At 39.7% G+C, this 24,047-nt stretch overlaps 1 protein-coding gene across 1 annotated transcript in view; it reads right to left on the minus strand.

The window, feature by feature from the left end:
* LOC124776118 (zinc finger protein 100-like) overlaps nt 1–24,047 on the minus strand; it is a 193,263-nt gene that overhangs the window by 112,187 nt on the left and 57,029 nt on the right. Inside the window, exons 5-6 of the mRNA XM_047250959.1 lie at nt 16,882–16,935; nt 7,755–7,874 (exon numbers count right to left, since the gene is read on the minus strand). Of these exons, the coding sequence (XP_047106915.1) occupies nt 7,755–7,874; nt 16,882–16,935 (174 nt within the window). The remainder of the gene's footprint in view (nt 1–7,754; nt 7,875–16,881; nt 16,936–24,047) is intronic.

A 24,047-nucleotide genomic window follows, 5' to 3' on the forward strand; every position in this document is an offset into this window, starting at 1 on the left:
TATTAAGCAATTGTGAAATGAGTCACATTAAATTATGAGGAAATGTATGGTAAAAGACAGAAACTGTATGATCTAAAATGTCGAACCTGTATTTATTTGTATGTGAGGATCAGTAATTTAAATTACAAACCTATACAAATGAAAACTATACTTTGAGAAAACAATCTATCCTTTTGTATTAAGGACACCTAATTAAAAAGTAATAAATATACTTAATAGCCAACAAGATAAAATCAACTGAAGGAAAGAGTGAAATGCTGTATATTATATCTACTAAAAACTGAAATTATTTTACATGCAAAAGAAGCTTGAGTTTGTGCTTAATGTCTGTAGATATGAATTTAAAGTCACTAATAGTGTTTGGTCTAATTACGTATGTTACACAACATCTTTTCTCTGAGTGGGGGGATCAGAGATGTAACCAGTGCTCACCCAGAGGTACATGTTCCATCTATTCCTCAATGTTAGAAAGAAGAAGATTGTGAAGAAGATTGTTTAAAAGCATAAGTACCTTAGCAGCAGGTGAAAGCATCCCACTATTTGAGGTTGTTATAATTTGTACGTAAAATCCATGAAATGGGAAACATACAGAATGTCTACAAGGCACAATGATAGCCTAGCAGACCTACTTGCTGTGTAGGCTTTTAATTGTGCCATGCTATCATACTTGGAGGTGTTTTGGATGTCAAAGAGAAGAAGAGCCATCAATAGTTTAAAAACAAAAGAGGACTGACAAATGATTTGTTCATTCATTACTAAGTTGCATTTTTGTCACCAGAGGATGTGATGGATATATGTAGATATGTATCGATGCAATGACTTTGAAATTCAATATCTGTTACAGAATATTGTAAGATTGTTCAAGATGTTTTAGAATACAACAGTTTGAGAGAGAGAATCTTGAGATATAATTCTGTAGTTGCTGGACATATCCAAAACTTTCTTATAGTCTTCATACCAGCTGCATCTAAGAGCCACAAACAGTAACCAGTGGTCTTCATTATCAAATTGACATCACAAAGAAATCATCAGAAGGTGAACATAACTGAGAAGAATTCAAGGTAAAACTTGCACAAGCTACCAAAGGTGGCAGAACATTAACACTATTCTCCGCATCAATATTATTACGTCACAAAGAGAAACAATGCGACAGCCAGAAGGAGGGGCCATTCCACCAGGTTGTGAGCTAGTGTCTTTATGACTTTTGCAGTCACAAAATTGGGGTGGCTTGCTGCATAAAATAAAACTAGGGATTAATCTGGTATGGCCCACATGAAGGTGGCATAGGATGGACCACAGCCTGATGAGCAAAACACACAACTAACTTTTTATTGGGAGAGAACTGGAAGTCATGGGAAACGGTCCAAGAGAAGCCCATCTGGATGGCATCTTGGAACTATCATTCAGTCGAGACTACACATGGGCAGCTATACCAAATTTACAAGTCACTAGCCCATTGCTGGCAACAGGAAAGAGTGTAACACTCAGCACAGAGTCCTGTGGGATGCCATTTCTCAGGCCTTTGGTGAGTTGAGATATGTAGCAACCCCAGCTCAAAACAACTGGTGAGTTAAAAATTGATGAATAAAAATCAGTAGGAGGCCTCAGAACAGTCGGTCACTGAGAGTAAGAAAAGAGTGATGGTGACACCCAGTGTCACATGCCTTTGTAGATGAAAAGAGACTGCAGTGCAATGAGATTTTGGCAGTTAGAAACAGCCTGATGGATTCCAAGTTCCAACCTAACCAGACTGTCAGTTGTGGATCGTCCCTCCCCAAAAGAACAAAGATAGGAGGGTAAAAGGCCCTACTATTCAAAAACCCAGCACAATCATTGGGCTACCATTCTTTCAAGCATTTTTCTGAGTGCATTTGTGAGACTGAGTATGTTTGTGAGGCTAATCAGTCAATAGCTGTTGATGGATATTTGGTTTCTGCCTGGTTAAGGACTGGGAAAATAATACCACCTTTCCATTGTGAAGGGAAGATACCTCCTAGCCAAATACAGTCAAAGACCTTGAGTAGATGGAGTATTTGAGTAACATTCAAATGTTGATCAACTAATAATGAATCAAATCAGGACCTGGGGCTGTGTCATGAAATGAGACAAGAGCCTGAGGTAGTTTCCAGCCACTGACAGGTTCATTGCATAATTGGGTGTAATGGGGGTAAAGAACAGAAGGATGTCTTCCACTTATCTTTTAAGGATTCGAAAGGTAGATTGGTAAGAAGAGGACACTGATGCTACCTCAAAGTGGATAGTGATACACATATGAAGGAGAAGACTTGGAAGAGCTGTGGATCTTTGATGGCCCAGTATACTACAGAGCTAGACCCATACCTGGGATAGAGAGGCACAAGTTCCAAAGCAGGCAATGTAGCACTCCCAGCATTCTTTCTTACAGCATTTAATTAGATAGCAAGCCTTAGCACAGAGCTGCTTAAAAGTGGCTGGGGTGGTCTGTGAAGGATGTCACTTGAGATGTTGCAGAGTGCTTCAAAGACTGTGAATAGCTGTCCCGATGTCTTTGGTCCACCAACACAACTTCCAATGGCAGCATGGGTGCATAGAAAGGGGATAGCAGATCCAGCAATGTGTGTGATCGAGCTGGAGAAGTCTCCCATAAACTCATCAATGCTATCTGACAGAGAGTATGACAGTGGCAGCAAAGCTCCCCGAAAAGACCAACATGGTGTGCAGCAGCGACAAGGAAGTGACAGGATCACCAGGAAGTGGTCATTGTCACAAAGACTGTCATGCAGGGAGCATTGTAGCATAGCCACAAGACTGTGGGAAGGGATTGTAAAATCAAAAGCTGAATAAGTGCCATGGGCAGCACTAATGTGGGTAGCATCACTGTCATTACAGACACAGATCAAGATCCAGAAGCAGATAGTCAATCACAAGGCCCCGAACAGATGAGCAGTACTCTCCCATGGCAGGTGTGTGCACTGAAATCGCCAAGAAAGGGGTTGAGAGTTGTTGGATTAAAGGTGCCATCTCAAGATAAATAAGTGCACTGCCTGGAGGGGAAAAAATGTTGCAAATGGTGGTTGCTGGAGTCATCTGTACTCACACTGCTATTGTTTCCAATGTGGTATAGCCCAAATACTCTTTGGGGCCACTGCAATATTGACAGATTACACAGTACCTCGGGAAGCTGCCGAATGGTTGTCAGTGAAGTGTGTTTCTTGGATAGCAACATAAACTGCATGGCAAGAGGAAATTAATTGTAATTCTGGCAGATGACAGCAATATCTATTGCAGTTCCATTGGATCACCATACACAGATGTCCTTGCTAGTCATAACGGGGAAACCAGGAGGGCAGATCACACCCCAGGATCACTGTCTGTCAATGGTGAGGGTGGGACAAAAACAATGACCATTGGAGTCAGAAAGTGTGGGGGGATCTTCAGTTCCAGAATACTAGATACTGTATTTCTTGGTTTGGTTAGCACACTTTAGACAGACATGTGATAGTGCACATGGTAAAGTTTTGTGAAATGGTTGGCCACTAACTCCACCAATAAAACTGTATGTACAATGGGAAGACAAGTGCTAGAAGCACTAACATTTAAAGCTCTAAGTCAGCAGTAGGAAATATTACTTCACACTGCAGGGTTAAACTATAATTTTTAACCTTCTCTGGAAGAGAGTCCTCCTTAAAATCAAGGATGAATGTCCCACTGTCAAACCTATTGTCTGGTGGGCCCAGAGGTACACAATCTTCTCTGCTAGTGTTCGTGGAGTTCTTCAGCCATCTGCAGCATTAAGTCATAATGCAAAATTAATCTCTGTATTACACTGAGGTCCTTGTGGGACCACAAGTCAGCTGCCACAGAGGCTAAGTCTCAGTCATTCACATAAGGTACCAGAAAACTGGCCGCCCCTAAGAGTTCTAAGTCTGTCCATCTGTATGATCTGGCAACAATCAAAGAATGAAAGTTTTTGGAGGAACTGTTGTCTCCTGTTCAAGCTGTAACAGAGCTGTATCAGCTTTTGGTCTACTGATAAACAAAGTGCAATGTAGACACAAAGTCAAGAGTTCAAATCTACTTCATACTTTAAACCAAATCTCACCTATCCTTTAACAGTATCAGTCTGACAGAATCTCAAAGACAATGTGCATCACTTCCTAACTCACCAGTAACAGTAAAACCTTTCAGACATATTTTCATCAAAGAGCTAGAGGCAACATCAAGATTAGAGCAATTTAGAGTTTTCTCACTATACGGCAGCCACTGACTATTGGACACCGACCACCATCTAATCAGGTGATCATGAAGTTGAGTGCCTAGGGCATGTTTCTGCTTTTGCATTGAAAGCATAAAATTGTTTATTATCATAGTCTGATTTTTTCCACTTGAACTAACTTCAATAAACTGAGCAATTAAAATGCAGTTATATAACACACATAGGTTGCTATGAGAGTATTTAACACTTGTCAATTTTATGTGTAATTCTAATATCTGTCCTGCAGTTATGAACTGGGCTTTGGATACTTCAATTTTATGAATATTGCTAAAATATTACAAGACAGTGATGCAAGTTGAAAAGGTGCTAACATTTGTGATGTATTGTTCACTTTGGGTCTAATAATCGAGTGAAGACACTGTAGGCAACTCTAAATCTTTGAATTGTATGTGAGGCAAATGCTATTGGATGATTTCTGTCAAAAATGGATTTTCTTGTTTTAAGAAAGATAGTTTTGGCATGAATACTTTTCCACATTTATTAAGTTTCAATAATTGACATATGTGATGAACTCTGACCATGTAACCTTCATGTGATGTTTGCATGGAATAGGCAAGATTCAGAAGTTGGGTATAGGAGTACCATATGTTTTAATTCAAAGTAACAAAATCATCAGTTCACTAACTGGGCATTCTTATGCAATACTGTTATTGGTGGTGAGTTATGATCTCTTTATGTTAACTTCTTAAGATGAAATTAATAGCTGTGCCCTAACATAAGACATCTCCTCAATGAAAGTGCAGGATTAACAGATATTATTTTGCATTTCGTAGGAAGATATGGCTTTATACTACAAACTGCTCTCCAGGAGTGTGTCAATCACAGTTCACATTTGTTACCACCAACTTAAGACACCTGTCAGTTGCAGCATAAGAACAACAATCAATAACACTGTATTACATTTAGTGACAATAGTGCCCACCTGCACTCTGTTGGTTTCCCAAAAAAAGCTATCCAGGAATTTATTTGAGATATCTTCCCTCACACAGTTATTCTTCTGATCTTGTGCCCTCAAATGTTTGCATTTTCTACTCCTTACCAAAAACCCATTAAGAAAATTCCTTTTCGGGCAAAAATGCACTTCAAACCTGGCTGGCACGATGAAATCTTGTAACTCCAAACCAGTAGGTTTCTACAAACGTGGAACAGGTACACTACCTGACCATCGTCACTCTATTTTAAATGTGAGAGAATATACAACTGATGATTAACTTCTTTGTTACATTTCCTGTTGTATTCAGTAAACTAATGGAAAAATATTATTACAATAGGCAAAATACTACCACAATAACCTTACAACATAAGTCTATTTTAATAAAACAAAGTATCTACTACAAAAGCAAACCTAAATCAGTATGAATTAGTAAGATATTGTGCACATTGGACTTTGAAATGGTCTGGGTTTAAGTGTTGTGCTGTGTCATAGTCAAGTAGTATGGAAATGTGCTAGCTGGAGTAGACACACAAGGAAACCAGTTAATTATTTAGTGCCACAGTGTCTTAAATAAAATTGTGTATTCACAAAAATCAAAAACTATGCCAGCACAAGCAAAAGAATGAATTATAAAGGGTGTAGTACCAACGTTTTCTAACCCTTGATTATGGAGCACCAAAAGTGGCAAGGAGACTTATGATTGAGAAGTTTTCTCATGATTTCCTTGCTGCTTTTCAGACTGGTTGTTTGAAGCTCCATCACTGAGTAGGTAAAAAAAAGTGGCCTCCATCAAGACTGGAAATGAGAGCTACTGCAGCCTTCACTTCACAGTGTAACCCATCACATCAAAGCTAGCAAACAGCTGTGGCAGATATCTCTCACTCACTGAATCAGCAGTGCTTACGACTGACGTAGCAAAACATAAAAAATGTGATTAGTTGCAGTGTCTGCATGGAACAATCTTCCTGGACTCAAAACCATACATTGACAACCCACTGTCACATCTTACGTGCAAATCACTCTGTGTATTCAATGGAAATGACCAGAAAATATCAAGTGAATTTAGCAGGATCATTCTATGCCATCCAGCAAATAACTTAATGACCACAGACGTATCAAAGATGTTACATATTGTTACCAAGTTTCAGTTATACCACCTGCAAGAAGAACACATTTACACAGCCAATGTGTTTTTTGAGCGGGCTTGCACGTGAGTAGTACAGCTTGTGTCTCTAACATGTGGCCACTGAAGTAAGCAATACCAAAGTATAAGCCAATGCGTTTTATTTCCATTTCTGTTATGAGGCTTAGTTTCAATCTCCAAGACCATCCTCAGACCAAAAGCCCCAGATGGTTAGAGTAGCCGATGCATGGAGGCGCTGTCTAGTACCGATTAGCACCTGACATGAATTGTTCAGTTTGTAGCAGGCATTAATATATTATGTAAAAAATATTTTCTAAAAAGGGTGCATAAATAATTCATGTGTGCATAAACAGTTCTACAAAAGGTGAGATAAAGTATGAAGCACACTGTTGTTGAGCGCTATTATTTACAATGATTATGTATTTCACGAAAAATTGCAGCTAAGACCCATCAGTATGCGTTTGACTACACTACAGTTTAAATATGTATTCTGGGTAGGTGTTCCTATTCATACATCAGTGCTTAGGGGATGATAACTTGCACAGCATGATGAAGTGGGTACAGCTTAATCACAGTTGTTGCTCATAAGAAGCAACAACACCCCCATATTATATTTACTAAGGTAGTGAGTGCACCACCACTAATGTGATTCAAGCAGTTAGTGTAACTCTACCCCATTCAATGAACATGCATACCATTCTGAATGTACAGTTGTTAGTATCATTGACTCACAATGATTAAAACATAATTGATGCTGTTCCTTTGCCAAGAAAAGCAAAAAGTGCTTGAAGAATGAGAGTTGCTATTTACTATATGATTAAGACATAAATAATCAAAAGTAACACTAAAAAGGTTCCCCAAACTGAGTAAAGGGCAGAGACCTACACAAGTCCTCAAATTCTTGCAGCTTGAGCTTAATTTAGTTCCAGTTAATTTCACCGTAATGGATCATTTAGGCTACAAGAATTTTTGTATGGGAATTTTTAAACTGCAATTGTAAAAACACTAGTACTGCAGACATTTGCAGGTTTCAGTTGCTTTGGTTTTTGAGCCTGTTTTTTTGGTCACTGCATGTGATTTCCTTGCACAACAGACTTTTTTTGATTTGGAACTGTGTTATTTGTAGCTCATGAAGTCATCCTTTGGGTACCCACATTGTGGAATCAATACAGGTCGCCATCTTTTTATTTGTGTTCCTCTGTTTTAGGGGTAGTTCCAATGGCAGGGTTTATAAGAAAACCCTTTTCTGTCTATAATGATCAAAATATGTGTTGCCTAATCGTAATGTTTACGGTATAACCACTGGAGATGTTCCAAAACAGTGCATCACATCTGGAATACAGTATTTACAAACATCATCTTAACTCAAACACTATCCATAACAACCTGTCAAACAAATTTCAGTAGAAATATGAACTTACGATCAATAGTCAAGAAGTCAGCTACTACTGGTGGCTGTGATGTTATATCCATTCCATCATGACTGTGAGCATCACCACCACCATCATCATCATCATCTTCTTCATCTACAAGATCTATTACTGTTAAGGAAAACAACAAAATCATGAGACACAGTATTTACAAACTTGATCTTAATTCAAATGTAATTATAACAAACTTTTTACTCTTAAGTTACAATGAAAAATGTACTTACAATCAATGTTTATTCTTCTCTCCTCCTCGCACAGCTCGCAGCAACAATGTATGATTTATGTTATGAGATATTCTGACAGAAAGAAGTACAGGAGATGTGCGCTCATACACTGAGCTGACAAAAGTTATGGGATACCCCCTAATAACATGTCGGACCTCCTTTTACCTAGCATAGTGCAGCAACTCAACATGTGATCTGAGTGGCGAAACCATTCACATGAACTGTCTAGAATTTTCTTCAAACCAATCACTAACAATTGTGCCCTGGTGACAAGTCGAATTGTCATCCACAAAAATTCCATCATTGTTTGGGAACACGAAATCCATGAATGGCCGCAAATGGTCTCCAAGTAGCTGAAAATAATCATTTCCAGCCAATGATCAGTTCAGTTGGACCAGAGGATCCAGACCATTCTATGTAAACACAGCCCACACCATTATGGATCACTTTCAGCTTGAACAGTGCCTTGCTTACAACTTAACTCAATGGCTTCATGGGGTCTGTGCCACACTCGAACCCTACCATCAGCTCTTACCAACTGAAATTGGGACTCATCTTACCAGGGCACAGTTTACCAGTCATCTAGGGTTCAAGCAATATGCTCACAAGCCCAGGAGAGGTGCTGCAGGTGTTGCACTGTTAGGAAATGTGCTGCCATAGCCCATTAATGCCATATATTGCCTCACTGTCCTCACGTTTGTCGTACAGCCCACATTGATTTCTGCAGTTACTTCATGCAGTTTTGCTTGTCTGTTAGCACTGACAACTCTATGTAAACGCTGCTGCTCGCAGTCATTAAGTGAAGGCTGTCAGCCATTTGTTGTCCATCATGAGAGGAAATGCCTGAAATTTTGCATTCTCGGCACCCTCTTGACACTGTGGATCACGGAATATTGGTGTGTATATATGCATACTGCCACCCCATGATTTTTGTCATGTCAGAGCATCTTGCTATTTATCTCACAGATTTCCATCCACCCATCAACAACAAATCGATCTTGCAGAAACTGAAGCCTACATGTGTGCAATAAAAATAATAAGAATTGAAGACAAGAATATTTAAAATGCCATCTCATGTAGATGTATCCTATCATGAGCAGGCTATTTGAAAGAAAAATTCTGTTCTGTTGATGCTACATGGGATATAATCAAAACAAATATTCTCAGAAGTTGTCTTTGAAATTTAATGCATGGAAGTACCAGAGATGTAATTCCTATGAATTCTGAGAAACATATTATGCACGCATCTCCTACCTATACTTGCAGATTTGAGTGCTATTCTTGGACCCATTAATCTGTACTTTTCTATTTCCATGGGGTAATAACTGCTTGCTCACACTGCGCAGAATGCTAATCAATATGCTAGTGGTGACACTAATTACATCAGTCTGCAATGCAAGCATGCCACACCTCTCTGTCTACACACATCTGCTGAGAACAAGATTACAATCCTTATGGGATATGTACAGTGGTGATAGCAGAATTGTTCTGCAGTCTATTTCAAATGGCAGTGGTCTAAACCTTTCAATAGTTTTGAGAGACAAGCATCTTATTCCCACCAGGAAATTCCAATTTGAGTTTAAAGGCCTATTTGTTTGTTTGGGCATGCCAACTATCAATGTCTGTGCACCTAGCATATTTTCATGAAGTGTTTTGTACTGTTGTAGAATGATAATTCAGGCAACTAAGGTGTGAAAATAACAATATGATACTCAAATTGAGAGTGCACAGTCATGTTCTAAGAGTCAAGTGTATCTTAAGCTGTAAGTGACACCACTAGTGTCAATGAAGTAAGCAACATGTTTTGTACTGTTATAGGACAATAAAACAGACAATTCAAATGTGGAAACAGCATTGTGACACTTAATTTGATGGCCTGTTGTGTCTTTCGCCATGTGTTATGAAGTAAAATACTGGGGCTGTGCTGTGATTGAGAGACCAAAAATGTGTGTGGATGAGTATGTGTGAAAGCTGTGTGGCTTCTGTGAATGCTGATGAAGCATTCCACCGCCACTCACTTCGCCACCAAAACTGCATCTGCATGTGGCAACAGGGATGTGTGATGTCACGTGGGCAGTACATGGTACATAATGTTGCTAAGGACATTTACTAGAAGCCCCTTAGATATAGTACTGACTTGAAAGAGTGAATATAATTAAGTAGTTCTGAAACATACCATTAATAAAATCTCATTAGTAAGTATATGTTGGTATCACATGCCATATATACAATTTTTGACAAAGGTGATGAGTTAAGCTGGATATACTGTTGGAAACTTTCACATTGTGTGAATGGTTTCAGTACAAAGGCATTGGGATATGAGTGCATGAGTTATTAAAAAATAATGTCATAATCCAGTTCACTGGATTTAAACTTCATATAGATACTTATAAGGAAATGTAATCTGAATATGTTGTGAACAACAAAACATTGTGACAACCAAAATTAGAGGCCAGTGGTTTGTGGCATGGAGATGGCACACAATAGCATCCAGAATGTTGTACACTGGGTTCAGATCACACAAATATGGTGACCAAGAGATCAATGTAAGTTCATTATCATGTGTGTCAAATCACTACAGCACAACGCCGTACCTTGTGAAACGGATAGTTATCCAGCTGGAAAATGCCATCGCTGTGGGCAAATCTACTGAGCATGAAGTAACCCTGGTTGCCTGCAATAATGTGCACACAGTCCACAGTGATCACAGTGCCTCTGAATACTGCTGCAAGACCCATAAAAGTCCCAAGTTTGCCGTAGCATAATACTGCTTTCACTGGCTTGCATTCATAGTGCAGCATATTTTTTGAGCAGCCATTCGCATGTTTGATGATGTATCTGGAAACAACCACTGACCTGGTGTAATAACAAAAATGAATCATCCAACTTGTTGACACATTTCCACTGACTCACTGTCCAGTCATGACCATCCCATATCCACTGCAATCATAACTTATGATGTCACTGGGTGAATGTAAGAACACAAAGCGTTGCTTGCTGCGGACCTCAGTATTCAACAATGTGTGCTGAGTGGTGTGCTTTGAAACAATTGTGTCTGCACCAGTGCTGTACTGTGTCACTGGATCTGCCACACATCACAAACTATCCTGCTTTAGATAACAGCAAGCCTGGGTTCCCCATTTCAGTGGTAAGATCCTGGCCATTTCTGAGATGTTAGTCCCAGGCATCAGAGCACAACACTCTGTTATTTGTCAAAGACACTTGTATCTGTTGCTTTTCCCATTTGTGGTCCATATCATCACTCGATTCATACATCATTTGCCTCTGATGTGTGTACATACTTTCATTATCGTATCACGTGCCTGCAGGTAACATTTAATCTCACGGTGGTCAGTGTATGAAATTCTTGTGCTCACAAAATCTGTTCTCCAAAGTAGTGTAATTCCTTCAAACATTATGGGAGAACCTCTGATAGTAGGGTTTGGAAACCATATCAGGAATGCCTGGAAGCCCATTTCAATAACAAAATAGCTGATGTGAGTGCCTGCGAAAAGCAGGCTATAAGGATTCCTGCTCCACTATAGCTCAAACACTCTATGTAGCAATATATTCATTAGGTTGCAGCTGAAGGAAGCCGGACTAATTTTCATGAAAATTGTTGGATTTTCACTGACTTCAAATCCACTGTTACATTCACTTCAGTTCAGTGAATCTGTTTCAATAGATGTAAGCAGCTGAGATTCACAGGTAACACTTTGAAAATCAATATTTGACTAATAGTTGGATTGGCATTCACAATTAAGGATCACAACTGTTGTATGGATTCACTAAATTTAGGTGGCATCTAGTTGGTAGAAAAACCACTATAGTAACCAAGCACAAACCACAATCATCTGTACTGAACACCAAGCTATGGCCTAGTGACTTCTGAGCTGTGTCTTGGCACTGCAAGAATTTGAATTTCAAACTGTGAATAGATCACGCAAAGAGAATATCAACTCAGGTGCTTTGTCACAAAAGCCAATGTACTTAAAGAAGATTGAAAATGCAGACCAGGAAGGATGAAATTTGATTACAAAAGTGTTGTTGAGAGTAAAATATGAAGTGGAGAAGAATGCAGATTAATGTTCAAAAACGATAAAAACAAAATATTATTGTGCTAGAGAGGAAAAATTAAGAAATTGTCTGGTGCACAATAGCATTGTGTATAGACTGACTAGAAGCTGTGTGTTCTCGAACATAAAGTCAAAGAAATAATTTGGTATACAAATTACAGTATCACGATTTTGTGGCACGAAAGTGTGCAGATATGCTATATCTTCAATAACATGACACAACGAGTAAGAAATAAATTGCACGGATGAGAAATATGCCAAATGACAAAAATACTGACCACACAACATAAGGACTATGTGCACCCAGTTATAGTAAAAGAACATAAAGAGATGTTTGTCATAGATCACTGGGACCATCACCAACATCACAAGGAAGAGTTACTGGCAGTCACTGAAATATTTTCTAAATCAGTAAGATCCTATCCGTTTGGATGAAGAACATGGTACAATAGTGAGACACAAAATGGAGAAAGATTAGTCCAAAAACATTTACCTTCCAAAGGAAATATTAACCCTTCAGCCATGGGCAACACAGAACTGTGCATTCAGTTCTTTCCAGATAATTTCGCATGATCCACTGTTATTGTGATGGATGTAATTTCTGCTCTGTTTGCATGTCAGAAGTCAAAATTTTCCCGTGAAACACATTCCTGTTGCTCTGGAACATCATAGGCTGCTATTTTCCCATCAAATCTTTTTCTGTTGCTCTGGAACATCAGTGCTGTCTGAAACCTGCAGAGATGCATTTTACACAGTCTCCTGTCTCACTGACATACTTATGAAAATACCTTCTCATGCCAGCAGCTTTGTAACCATGTTCCAGAGCTTGTGAATGGAACCTTACTTCAAGATATATAAAACTCAGAAAAATTATGAGTATTTTTATTTTGCTTATGTACCATTCAAAGCAATTTTCACATTTCCCACATTATTTACATTAAATGTCAATTAAATATCAACTCTAAGTTAATTTTTTTGTTTTCTTGTTATATTCCTTCAACATTATTCTTAGAAGAATTCTAATTATCGAACGAAAATGTCCCATTATTGTGTACAGAAAAATAAGTAAATCAACTGCAGTCAGAAGATTAAATGATAATGGATCTCAGTTTACAAGTAAGGTATCAATGGAAACATAATGTGCCACATAAATCCACATGGAATAGCGGTATGTGCCAAAAGAAATCTTGATGGGTAAAGAACAATATAGTTTAGCAGAGAAAATCATCAGATACCTCACGTCTCAGTAGCAGCAAGAAAGGCCATGTACGACAGGATGAAGAAAGAAGACATAAATTTCACTTTTTGTATAGCGATCCTCCAAATGCCCAAATGCAGTTTAAATAGCATACTTGAAAACTTTGAAACATTGAGATAAAGAACACACAAAGGGCATACAGAAAGCAATCACTGGGGCACCAGGAACTGACACACCCACCAGGAAAGGCAGGACGAAAGGAATAAGAGGGATAAATGTTGTTAAAGTGGAGGCAGAAGAGGAAGAGCGAAACATAATGTGGGCACAAGAAATGTTTGAAGATAGTACACCACAGGAGTATGACAAGACAAGTATACAAAGAGGATCCCCAGGTCTGCATCATAAGAAGAAAAAAGGAAAAATCACTCCTGAGATAAAATAAATTGAAACAAGGGTATAAATGGGTGAATGTAAATATTTGTCACTCGCAAGAAGAAAGAAGAAGCAAAGGCGAGTACTATGATACTCATAACAAGCTACAAGTAAAGAAAAAGGGAGTAAATGAGTAACGGTCACATACTACTTATGCAACAAAAACATAGTGATGACTTCCTTTTTCTGTGGTAATCTCTCTCACACCATGCACAACGCGCAAATGAAATCTCCCACATCGACAAGTTTTCTGGTACAGTGTTCATGGGATGCATATCTGATTCACATTGCTAAAAACTGATCTGTCACGTACCAATTCAAATGTGTACCAAGTGTATAAAAGCGTATCTTGAAAGACAGATATGGACAACAGGTTATGGAGCAATGCACAGATTTTGATAACATTAGCCCTATCTTATAATTCTCTGCTCTGCTGTGATGTCGTATTATTTTTGAAGTCGTGCAGTGAAATTCTTTATCTGTTTGAGGACATTAACCTCACATGGTTGACAAAGAGCGGTACATTCTGGTGGCATCACTTTCACAGCGCAAGTCGGGTGATCATCATCACCAACGAAAGTCCTATCAAAGAGCGTCATGTATCATGATGAAAACTGTCAATGCATTATGGCACTGATAACCTCATTGTTGTGCGTCCTAAAACACCAATCATCATCATCATCATCATCATCAATGCATTATATGTAATTATTTGATCAGTAATCACACCTCCCAGTGTTTTATTTGAAAAAAATGAAAGAAAGATATTCCCATTATCATAGACACCAAAAAAATATGGAATTAAGAAAAAGCCACAATCAAGAATCCAACACAGATAGGTAGTTAAGCAGTCTAATACCTCGATTGCTCAACCACAAAAGTCATTCTATTATTAGACATGTCGAATGACAGTAATCAAGCTACAACGTGAAAACACAAAAAAAGTTATAACTTGAACAATGTTAACATTGGACCCCATGTTATGTTAGTAAAAATGTTTGTCTCCATCATCAAATTTGACCTAGATTTTTTCAACAACTAGGGAGTGTCTAGTAAACAGCCGAAACACGTGTCTCTCTCTATCTTGAATATAGTGTGTCCTTGCAAAACTTGATCAAAATCTGTGACCCACATGTCAACCCGCCACTTGTGAGTCAGTGTGCCAATGTAAGGTAGATAAGAACGGAGCTTGTAGACCAAAGAATACATTTTTTTACTTGTACAGTGCATAATAGGTCACTCTGAGTAGTTTGTTAAGTCCTATGTGTGTGATGGTAACATTACTTGGTGTTTCACATGGGGGCCATGCAATCACTGCATGGAAGCAGCAACTACACTGCAGCGACCGGACTCCAGTTGATGGCAGCAAGCAGCCAAGCACCACCACCACTATGGCTGAGTTATGCACGCTGTACTTAGCAGTGTACAATAAACATCCCTGCAGGCATATATTTGCCAACAACAACAACAACAACAGAGGGTAGGTGTGCCAATAAAAACCTCGTACAGACTGCAGTGACTGTGTGGTCACGCAAAACAAGAAGCTGCGCTGAGTGCTTTTCCTGCGTGCTGAGTGCTGTTCCTGTGCATTTGCTAACACTGCACATTGAGAACAATAGTGCAGGGGAACTGTGCCTGTGGACTTGCGGTAGCAAACTAAACAGATGAGACAATCACTCAAGGGGACGCTCAATGGGTGACGTGCCATATCACAGTATTCTTACAGAAACAGACTGAGTCAGCAACCACAACCTGTCGATGCTGTGGGGCAAACTGACGATCTGTGACCAGTGGGATTCCTGCTGTGGGTCGCTACCTACAGAGTTTCACATGTCAATGAAACCTGTGCTAAAGTTTTTCGAGTGGGAGAGAGTGTTCAGAATACAATCAAAAGCAAAGTTCAGATGAGTTTATACTGTTTTCTTACAACAGATAATCACAGAATTACACTAAGCTTTGTAAATGAATGTTGTATTCATTTAAGATTTTGTCCCTTCATAAGTTTTATTGCATCATATGCACATGCAAGCAACAAATGATATTTTGAGAGGATAATATACATTTTAAGTATTTCTTCTAGTACAAAAAACAGTATTCTTGACTGACATGTCAACTTTTGTGATTCCTGTGAATGCCTACTATTCGCACAGATACTGACATGCAATATTAGTTCTAGCTGACCTTTCTGTATTTGTAATCAGATTCGTACTGAACCAATATGGAGAAACACAGCTTCTCTGGAACAGATGCCTTAGATTTTTTCTAGTTATATAAGTGTAAGTGCGAAGAGTATTAATAATACTCTTCTCGCTTACACTGTTCTACTGTTTGAAGATTAACAAATGATTTCAATGGATATCATTTTTTATTGCTGAGGATCCTTATCATCACTACTGATTAACTGTCTGCAACAGATAAGTACTGAAATGCCAGTGGCAGTAAACACACAGTTTCTTCCTCTGTCATGTGCAATCTGTTTGTAAGTTTTCTTCCCTCAAAAGGTCCAACTGCTTTCAAATTAAGTGAACCATAATTTTTAAAGAAAAGTAAGAAGAGATTGCAATTTGGAGGATGACCAACATAGTGCCTTGCTTGTTTTTGTCAATGGCCAACTTACCTATCATATGCAGTATGCAGCCACCCTGCATTACTACACACAAGCAACTAAGAATGAGAATGTATTCAGAGATCCAAAATCAGAAATTATGAATTGTTTATTTGAAATTTGCTGTGAAACAAATAAGTTGAACACAATGTTTATTTGCCCAGTGTTCTTTACTGATAGGAACATCATGGGACTAACAGTGGTTATAAGTCTGAACTACGTTTCTTTACTGAAGTAATACATAGTGGTACTTTACTATGAAAGCACTTTTAACTATCATATATTACTAACATTGATTGAAGGGCACACAAGTGAAAAATGATTTAAAGCTTATTAGTTACACTGTTCACCATAACAACAACAATACTTAATAAAATTAAGAATGTAAATACATAAAAAAATAAGAATAAAATCATAAGCAATAAAGTCATATGTATAGTTACAAGGAAAAAAATAAAACAACAGATCTCTAAAGTAAGAAAGATCAAACAATTTAAGCAAAGTCTGCATCAATTATATAACCATATAAATAAATGGGTTATATGCTATTCCTACATTTTAGAAGAGTATAATCTACATTTACCTTCTGTTTTGGTGATAGGAGGTGGAGGTGTTCTTGTCCCCAGTTCTTCCTTCACTGGAACAAAGAGGAGCAGAAAGAACCATACAGTTTGTTATCAATAAAAAAGAGAGACATATGGGAAGTGAATACTGGAATGGAATAAGTAATCTTATGACTCGTGAATCACTTTCTTTTTATTAGTTCATGAAGTCCAGTTCAATAAATTTTATATGAATGTAACATTAGCCATAACTCATTACAGTTAGTTTCAAAACAGTTACCACAATTTATGGTCCACGTCACCATTAAATCTAGGATTTCCTTTGGCAAAGCTTTGTACCATGTTTTGAATGTCACATGAATTACTGCTTTCCAATTAAGGTGCTGCATTACTCCCATATGGTAATACTGGCTGTGTATTACAACACTTGGGGGCTTGTGCTCAGTTTATTAAGATCTCACCAGTCATCACACCCACCACAGCTGGGAAACACTAAGAGAATGTGCGTACCAAGCAATATCAGTATGGGCTCTGAAAAACAAAAGAGCACCAAAGGGAGTAGCGGGCATCGAACTCAGCTATACGTAGCAGCATGAGTTCAACAATAGTTCACAGTGTGGATGGAGTTAACCAGCGAGTACAAAGAACACAAAAAGCTGCAGCACTCAAAAAAGGTGACTGGGTCAGCCCTCAAGATATTGTATGGGAAGAAAAATAATGGAACCACGAACTTGACACTATCCCAGAGGCACAACATTAAACATATAGAGGTTAAAAACACGAATTTCAGATTATCTTAAGAATTACAGCAACCAGCCACTTTTTATGTACTGTTGTTTAAGGTAATACGCATTTCGACCTTTCGCCAATCTTTGGTTAACATTACATATATTTGAATCTTCAGTCGGTATACCATTACAAAATCAACAACAAACTGGATGCTGCAGCTGCCCTGTGCAAAATAACAATTTTGTTTAGGTACAACACTCCGTGAATTGAATATTTACAAAAGAAGTTGTAAAAGTGTACTTACTTTGTATTTTGCTTCTTATCGTTCTGATTTTTGTGATTTTAGATGTGGCTCAAACATTTGTGTTTGTGTGCCACACCTAAAAATGCAGAAATTGGAACAACAACAAGCAGAGTAGAAAGTAATTGCATGGTAACAGCAATGAAACATAAATGTACAACTTGTGAAGTGCAGTAGCCAAACAAAATTGTTATTCTGGACAGCGCAAATGCAACAACTAATTTGTTGTTGATGTTGTAATGATGTACTGACTAATGATTCCAATATCTATAATGCTAAATGAAGGTAGATGAAAACACAAAACACATTTTAACTTAAATAACAATACACAAAAATGTGGCTGGTTGCTGTATTTATTAAAATAATATAATCCACAGCCACAGAGCTCAACAACCAGTAAAATGGATGAATTACAAATTTCAGATATTACGTAAATCTAACAATGAAAAATATAACAATGGAAACAATCAATTATTGACAAAATTATTTAATTGGATAGATAAAAAAATTTACTTACCAAGTGGCAGCAGAACACACGCATAAAAAGTCTTTCCTTCTCATGCCATACGCTAAATCTCCCCTGACCTGCGGTTCTGGGTGATTTTCCCAAAAGCTACCCCTTTTCCTAGCCTCTCCAGTCCTTTTCCTTCACCCTTCTTCCTTCCCCTTCAACCCTTCTGCCTCAAGAAGGAGCCATTGGCTCCAAAAGCTTGCCAGTTACAACCGTCATGTGTGTGTGTTTTGCCGCTGGTTAGCAAGTAGATTTTTTATCTATCCAATTAAATAATTTTAACAATGGAAAATACAGGATATAATAATGACAGTATTCTGAAAAGGATAAGCTACAACTCACCACACAGAGGAGCTGCTGAGTTGCAGCACAATATTTAAGCTTTCAGCCAAATGACCTCCTTCTAAAGTAGAAAAATACACACATACTGAAGCAAGCACAACACACTCTCTCTCTCTCTCTCTCTCTCTCTCTCTCTCTTTCTCTCTCTCTCTCTCTCTCTCTCTCACACACACACACACACACACACACACACACACACACACACAAAACCACTGTCTCTGGTCACCAAGGCTGGACTGAGAACAACTACACCTGATGAGAGAAGCAATTCGTGGGAGGTGGGAGTGAGAGGAGGAAGCTGTGGCAGGGAGGGCGAGGGACAGCAGGGTATGGGTGGCGGAGGGTGTAGCGCAGCTTGTGGGAGAATGCAGGGACGTGGTTGGGAGAGGGTAGGGCTGCTAGGTGGAGTCAGGAGGAGATCTGAGTGGGAAGGGGGAGGGAGGGGGGAGCGAAATGGAAAAGGGAGAAATAGATGAGGAGAAAAGACTAGTGGCTGCATTGGTGGAGTAGAAGGTTGTGTAGTGCTGGAGTGGGAGCAGGGAAGGAGATAGGTGGGTGAAGGACAATGATTATTAGTGAAGGTCGAGGCCAGGGTGGTTGTGGGAACAAAGAATATATTGCAAGGAGAGATCACACCTTTCTGAATTGCACAGGTGGGAACTTAGCTAGTTACATAGTTTCGTGCTAATGTATTTTACACTTTTCTGTGCCAGAGAGAAATTCTTCAGGTTGCAATGTATATCACATTTCCTTCTTCTTTTATAACTCATTTATTTCATATTTAGAAGGATTGTCAAACATGATTTTTGGTTTTGTTTGGTTTTGTTTTGCTTTAGGGTGCAAAAACAACTGGAGTCATATGCGCCCAAGTCAAAACTATAGAATACAAAGACAGAGAGGAGTTAAAAAAAGACTGTACATTAGTCCCAATTGGCATAATAGAAGACAGCTAAAAACAGGTATGTGGAAAAAAGGCTAAAAAAGACACCATACAGAAACGGAGGTCCAAATCTAAAAATTAAATGGCCGTCACCATATTGCTTTGGCGAATGAAAAGTAAGACATGGTTGAACGCCCGCACGTCATTTGTTAAAATGGCCAATAACTCAGACGGCAAACCAAACAAGAATGCAAAAGGTTAAAAAATGGACATTCCATCAGGAAGCGGTGGACAGTTAAAACTTGATTGGTGGGGTAGCGCTAATTAGCAAATGATGATGACTAAAAAGTCAGTGCCTAATATGCAGCCGAGTTAAAATAAACTCCTCTGGGCGGGAGGGCTATGCGGAGGTCGTCCAAGTCACTGAGAGAGCTTATTCCTGTGAAGGGAAGACAAGTGGCGATGCCTAAGGGACACCACCTCCTGACAGACAGCAACACAGAGATCAACGGAGAGAATATAGGTACTCGCGGACTGAGGTACAAGGACTGCAGCTTTGGCAGCAGCACCGTTTCCTGGCAGACCAACATGACCAGGAACACACAGAAACATCACACTGGCTGCACCAAGAGTGAGCAGTTGCCAGTTTTCCTGGACCCGCTGCACTAAGGGATGGGCAGTGTCCAACACACACAGACTCTGAAGTGCACTGAGTGAGTCTGAGCAGAGGACACAATTGAAAAGGCTGTGTCGCCGAAGAGTTCGGCTGCATTTTTATATTTTCTCCTTTCATCAGTTAAATTCAATATCTCTTCTGTTACCCAAGGATTTCTATTAGCCCTCGTCATTTTACCTACTTGATACTCTGCTACCTTCACTATTTCATCACTCAAAGCTACCCATTCTTCTCCTACTGTATTTTCTTCCCCCATTCTTGTCAATTGTTCCCTAATGCTCTCCCTTAAGCTCTCTACAACCTCTGGTTCTTTCAATCTATCCAGGTACCATCTTCTCAAATTGCCACCTTTGTGCAGTTTCTTCAGTTTTAATCTACAGTTCATAACCAATGGATTGTGCTCAGAGTCCACATCTGCCCCTGGAAATGTCTTACAATTTAAAACCTGGTTCCTAAATCTCTGTCTTACCATTATATAATCTATCTGAAACCTTCCAGTATCTCCAGGCCTCTTCCATGTATACAACCTTCTTTCCTGATTATTGAACCAAGTGTTAGCTTTGATACGTTTACTCTGTGTTTCCTTCTCTTCCTTTTCCTACTATCGAATTCCAGTCACCCATGACTATTAAATTTTCATCTCCCTTTGCTATCTGAGTAATTTCTTTTATCTCATCACACATTTCATCAATCTCTTCATCATCTGCAGAGCTAGTTGGCACATAAACTTGTACTACTGTGGTAGGCATGGACTTCGTGTCTATCTTGGCCAAAATAATACGTTCACTATACTATTTGTAGTAGCTTACCCACACTCCAGTTTTTTTATTCATTATTAAACCTACTCCTGCATTACCCCTATTTGATTTTGTATTTATAACCCTGTATTCACCAGTCCACAAGTCTTCCTGCCACCGAACTTTACTAATTCCCACTATATTAACTTTAACCTATCCATTTCCCTTTTCAAATTTTCTAACCTACCTGCCCAATTAAAGTATCTGACATTCCACACTCTGATCTATAGAACGCCAGTTTTCTTTCTCCTGATAACGACGTCCTCCTGAGTAGTCCCCGCCCGGAGATCTGAATGGGGGACTATTTTACCTTCGGAACATTTTACCCAAGAGGATGCCACCATCATTTAACCATACAGTAAAGCTGCATGCCCTCAAGAAAAATTGCAGCTGTAGTTTCCCCTTGCTTTCAGCCGTTTGCAGTACCAGCAAAGCAGGGCCGTTTTGATTAGTGTTACAAGGCCAGATCAGTCTATCATCCAGACTGTTGCCCCTGCAACTACTGAAAAGGCTTCTGCCCCTCTTCAGGAACCACATGTTTGTCTGGCCTCTCAACAGATACCCCTCTATTGTGGTTGCACCTACGGTACGGCTATCTGTATTGTTGAGGCACGCAAGCCTCCCCAGCAACGGCAAGGTCCATGGTTCATGGTTTGACTATAGTAGTGAAAAAAAGAACAGTTGAAATATTGTTAATTAATGCTCATCTTGGACTTGGAGAGGATAAGACATGTATTCAGATTCAGGACGAGAATGGACTCAGTTTTTAAGCCAACTTTCTCTTATGTGTAAATGAAATTTGTTTCTAACCTTTGGATATGCAAGGAGACTTACTTGACAGTGTTTGTTTATGTGAGGAATAAGATCTGTAAAAGTTTGATGTTTAAATGTACATCATTAAGTGAAGGAAAAAAAAGACTGTATATATCTGCTTAATTATAATAATAAGTAGAAAATTATTAAACAAGTAGAAAGTCTTGAGAAATTCTTGTTCCTAGCAAATATACTTTGGAGAAGAAGAGAAAAGGTGGTTGCAGCAGCAAGCTAACCAGCAAGAAAACTAACCAGCAATAAAAGTCAGCTGACAATCTCAAGTACACCATATTGTTAAAGAAGTGGGAGTTTACACACTTTAAGTTGTCCAAAGCATTGGAATAGTGGAAAGAGCTCCAAACTTCCGCAAAATGGTGGCCCAAGGTGTTGGAGATAGCAACAGGTCCATGATAACATCATCTGCTACTATGAGGCCTGAAATGGGGAATGGATCTCCGTCCCACAGAGCCGTCGGAGGTTGGCCCACATGACAGAGGAAGGGGTGGAAATGTTAAAAGAACTAGTGAATGAAATCCGGCTAGCTCGTTTGCTATCCTGAAGAAAGTGACAACACTTTGCATGCATCTGTTTATAATGAATGAAGTTTGGCATTGTAGAATGACGATTAAAAACATGGAGAGCATGTCTCCATGTGCGAACTGCATCATGGCATGCCTCAGTCCACCAAGGGACTGGGATATGATGTGGTAAGGAGGAAGTGCGAGGAATGGAACGTTCTGCAGCAGTAAGGATAACATTGGTGAGGTAGTCCACCTGGTCATCACAACTGGGGAAATCTTGTTCTTCGAAGGTCGCCAGGGAGGAGTAAAGCTGCCAGTCAGTCTTAGTAAGCTGCCATTAAGCGTGCACATGGATGGGGTAGGAGTCAGCAAACAGAGAGCACATGGGAAATAGTTGCTCGAGTAGGTGTTAGAAAGAACGGTCCACTCAAGATAATGGGCAAGCTGGGCAGTGCAAAAGGATAAGTCTAAACGGAAATAGGTGTGCAAGGAGTCGGAAAGGAAAGTGGGTGCTCCATGTTAAGGCAGAAAATGATTAAGTTGGTTAAGAAGATCAGCCAAGAGGGCACCTCTCTGACAGGTTCTGGGAAAATCCCAAAGGGGCTGATGCACACTGAAGTCACCGAGAAGCAGAAATGGGGGAGGTAGCTGCTCAATAAGCTGAAGGAAGTCTGCCCTGGTGACAGCAAATCACAGAGGGACATAAATGGTACAGAGGGAAAAAGTCAGGCGGGGAAAGAATAGGTGAACAGCAATAGCCTGAAGACAGGTAGTCAGGGAGATGGATTGACTACGAATGTCATCCTGTATGAGCAGCATGACGCCCCCTTGAGATGGAATGCTGACCTCAGGGGGAAGGTCAAAACACATCGGTAAGTAATGTGAAAGCTCAAAGCTGTCATGAGGGTGCAATCTCATTTCCTGAAGGCAGAGTACAAGGGGATGCTGCAATGCTAAAAGCAGCTGTAAATCCTCTTTGTGGGACTGAAGGCCGCGAACGTTCCACCGGAGGACAGTCATGAGGAGGAAGAGATGTAGGGGTGTCAACTCGGCAGCCGCCGAATGACAGCCAGTGTAGAGTCATTACTACGGGGCACAGAAGCAGGAGGATCCTGCTCCATGGGGTCCACAGAAGCACTGGCTTACTTGTGCGGTCAGTCCGTGGAGTCCAGCACTGAAAAACAATTGGTGGTGTCCATCGGCGAGACAGAAGCCGGCTGGGCTAAGGTACCATGTGGCGACACCTTCGAACAGGATTTTTGAGTTAGCAAAGGTAAAGACTGTTTGCCTTTGGTGGAGTTCTTCGAGCCTTTCCAGTTAGAGGAAGACTACGGTGTTGTTTGGCTAGAGGGATGGAGTAAGTCTTCATGGGAGTACTCCTCCTGTCCTTTCCTGCCTACTTGTTGTGTAGCTGATGGCTCCGCCCCTTGAGGCAAGAGTTTGACGGTTTGTTGCACAGTGGGACAGGGGGATGGTGATTCTACCTTGACACTGGGCAATTTCACAACCTCAGAGCTGAACTTGAGGTCACATGTCTGCGTGGCCATGTCCCTCATGGAGCGAACCTCATGGGCTGCACGCTAATCAAGATACACGGGACAATCCCGAGAGGAGGC

This window comes from Schistocerca piceifrons, chromosome 2 (genome assembly GCF_021461385.2).
Source record: "Schistocerca piceifrons isolate TAMUIC-IGC-003096 chromosome 2, iqSchPice1.1, whole genome shotgun sequence".
NCBI lineage: Eukaryota > Metazoa > Arthropoda > Insecta > Orthoptera > Acrididae > Schistocerca > Schistocerca piceifrons.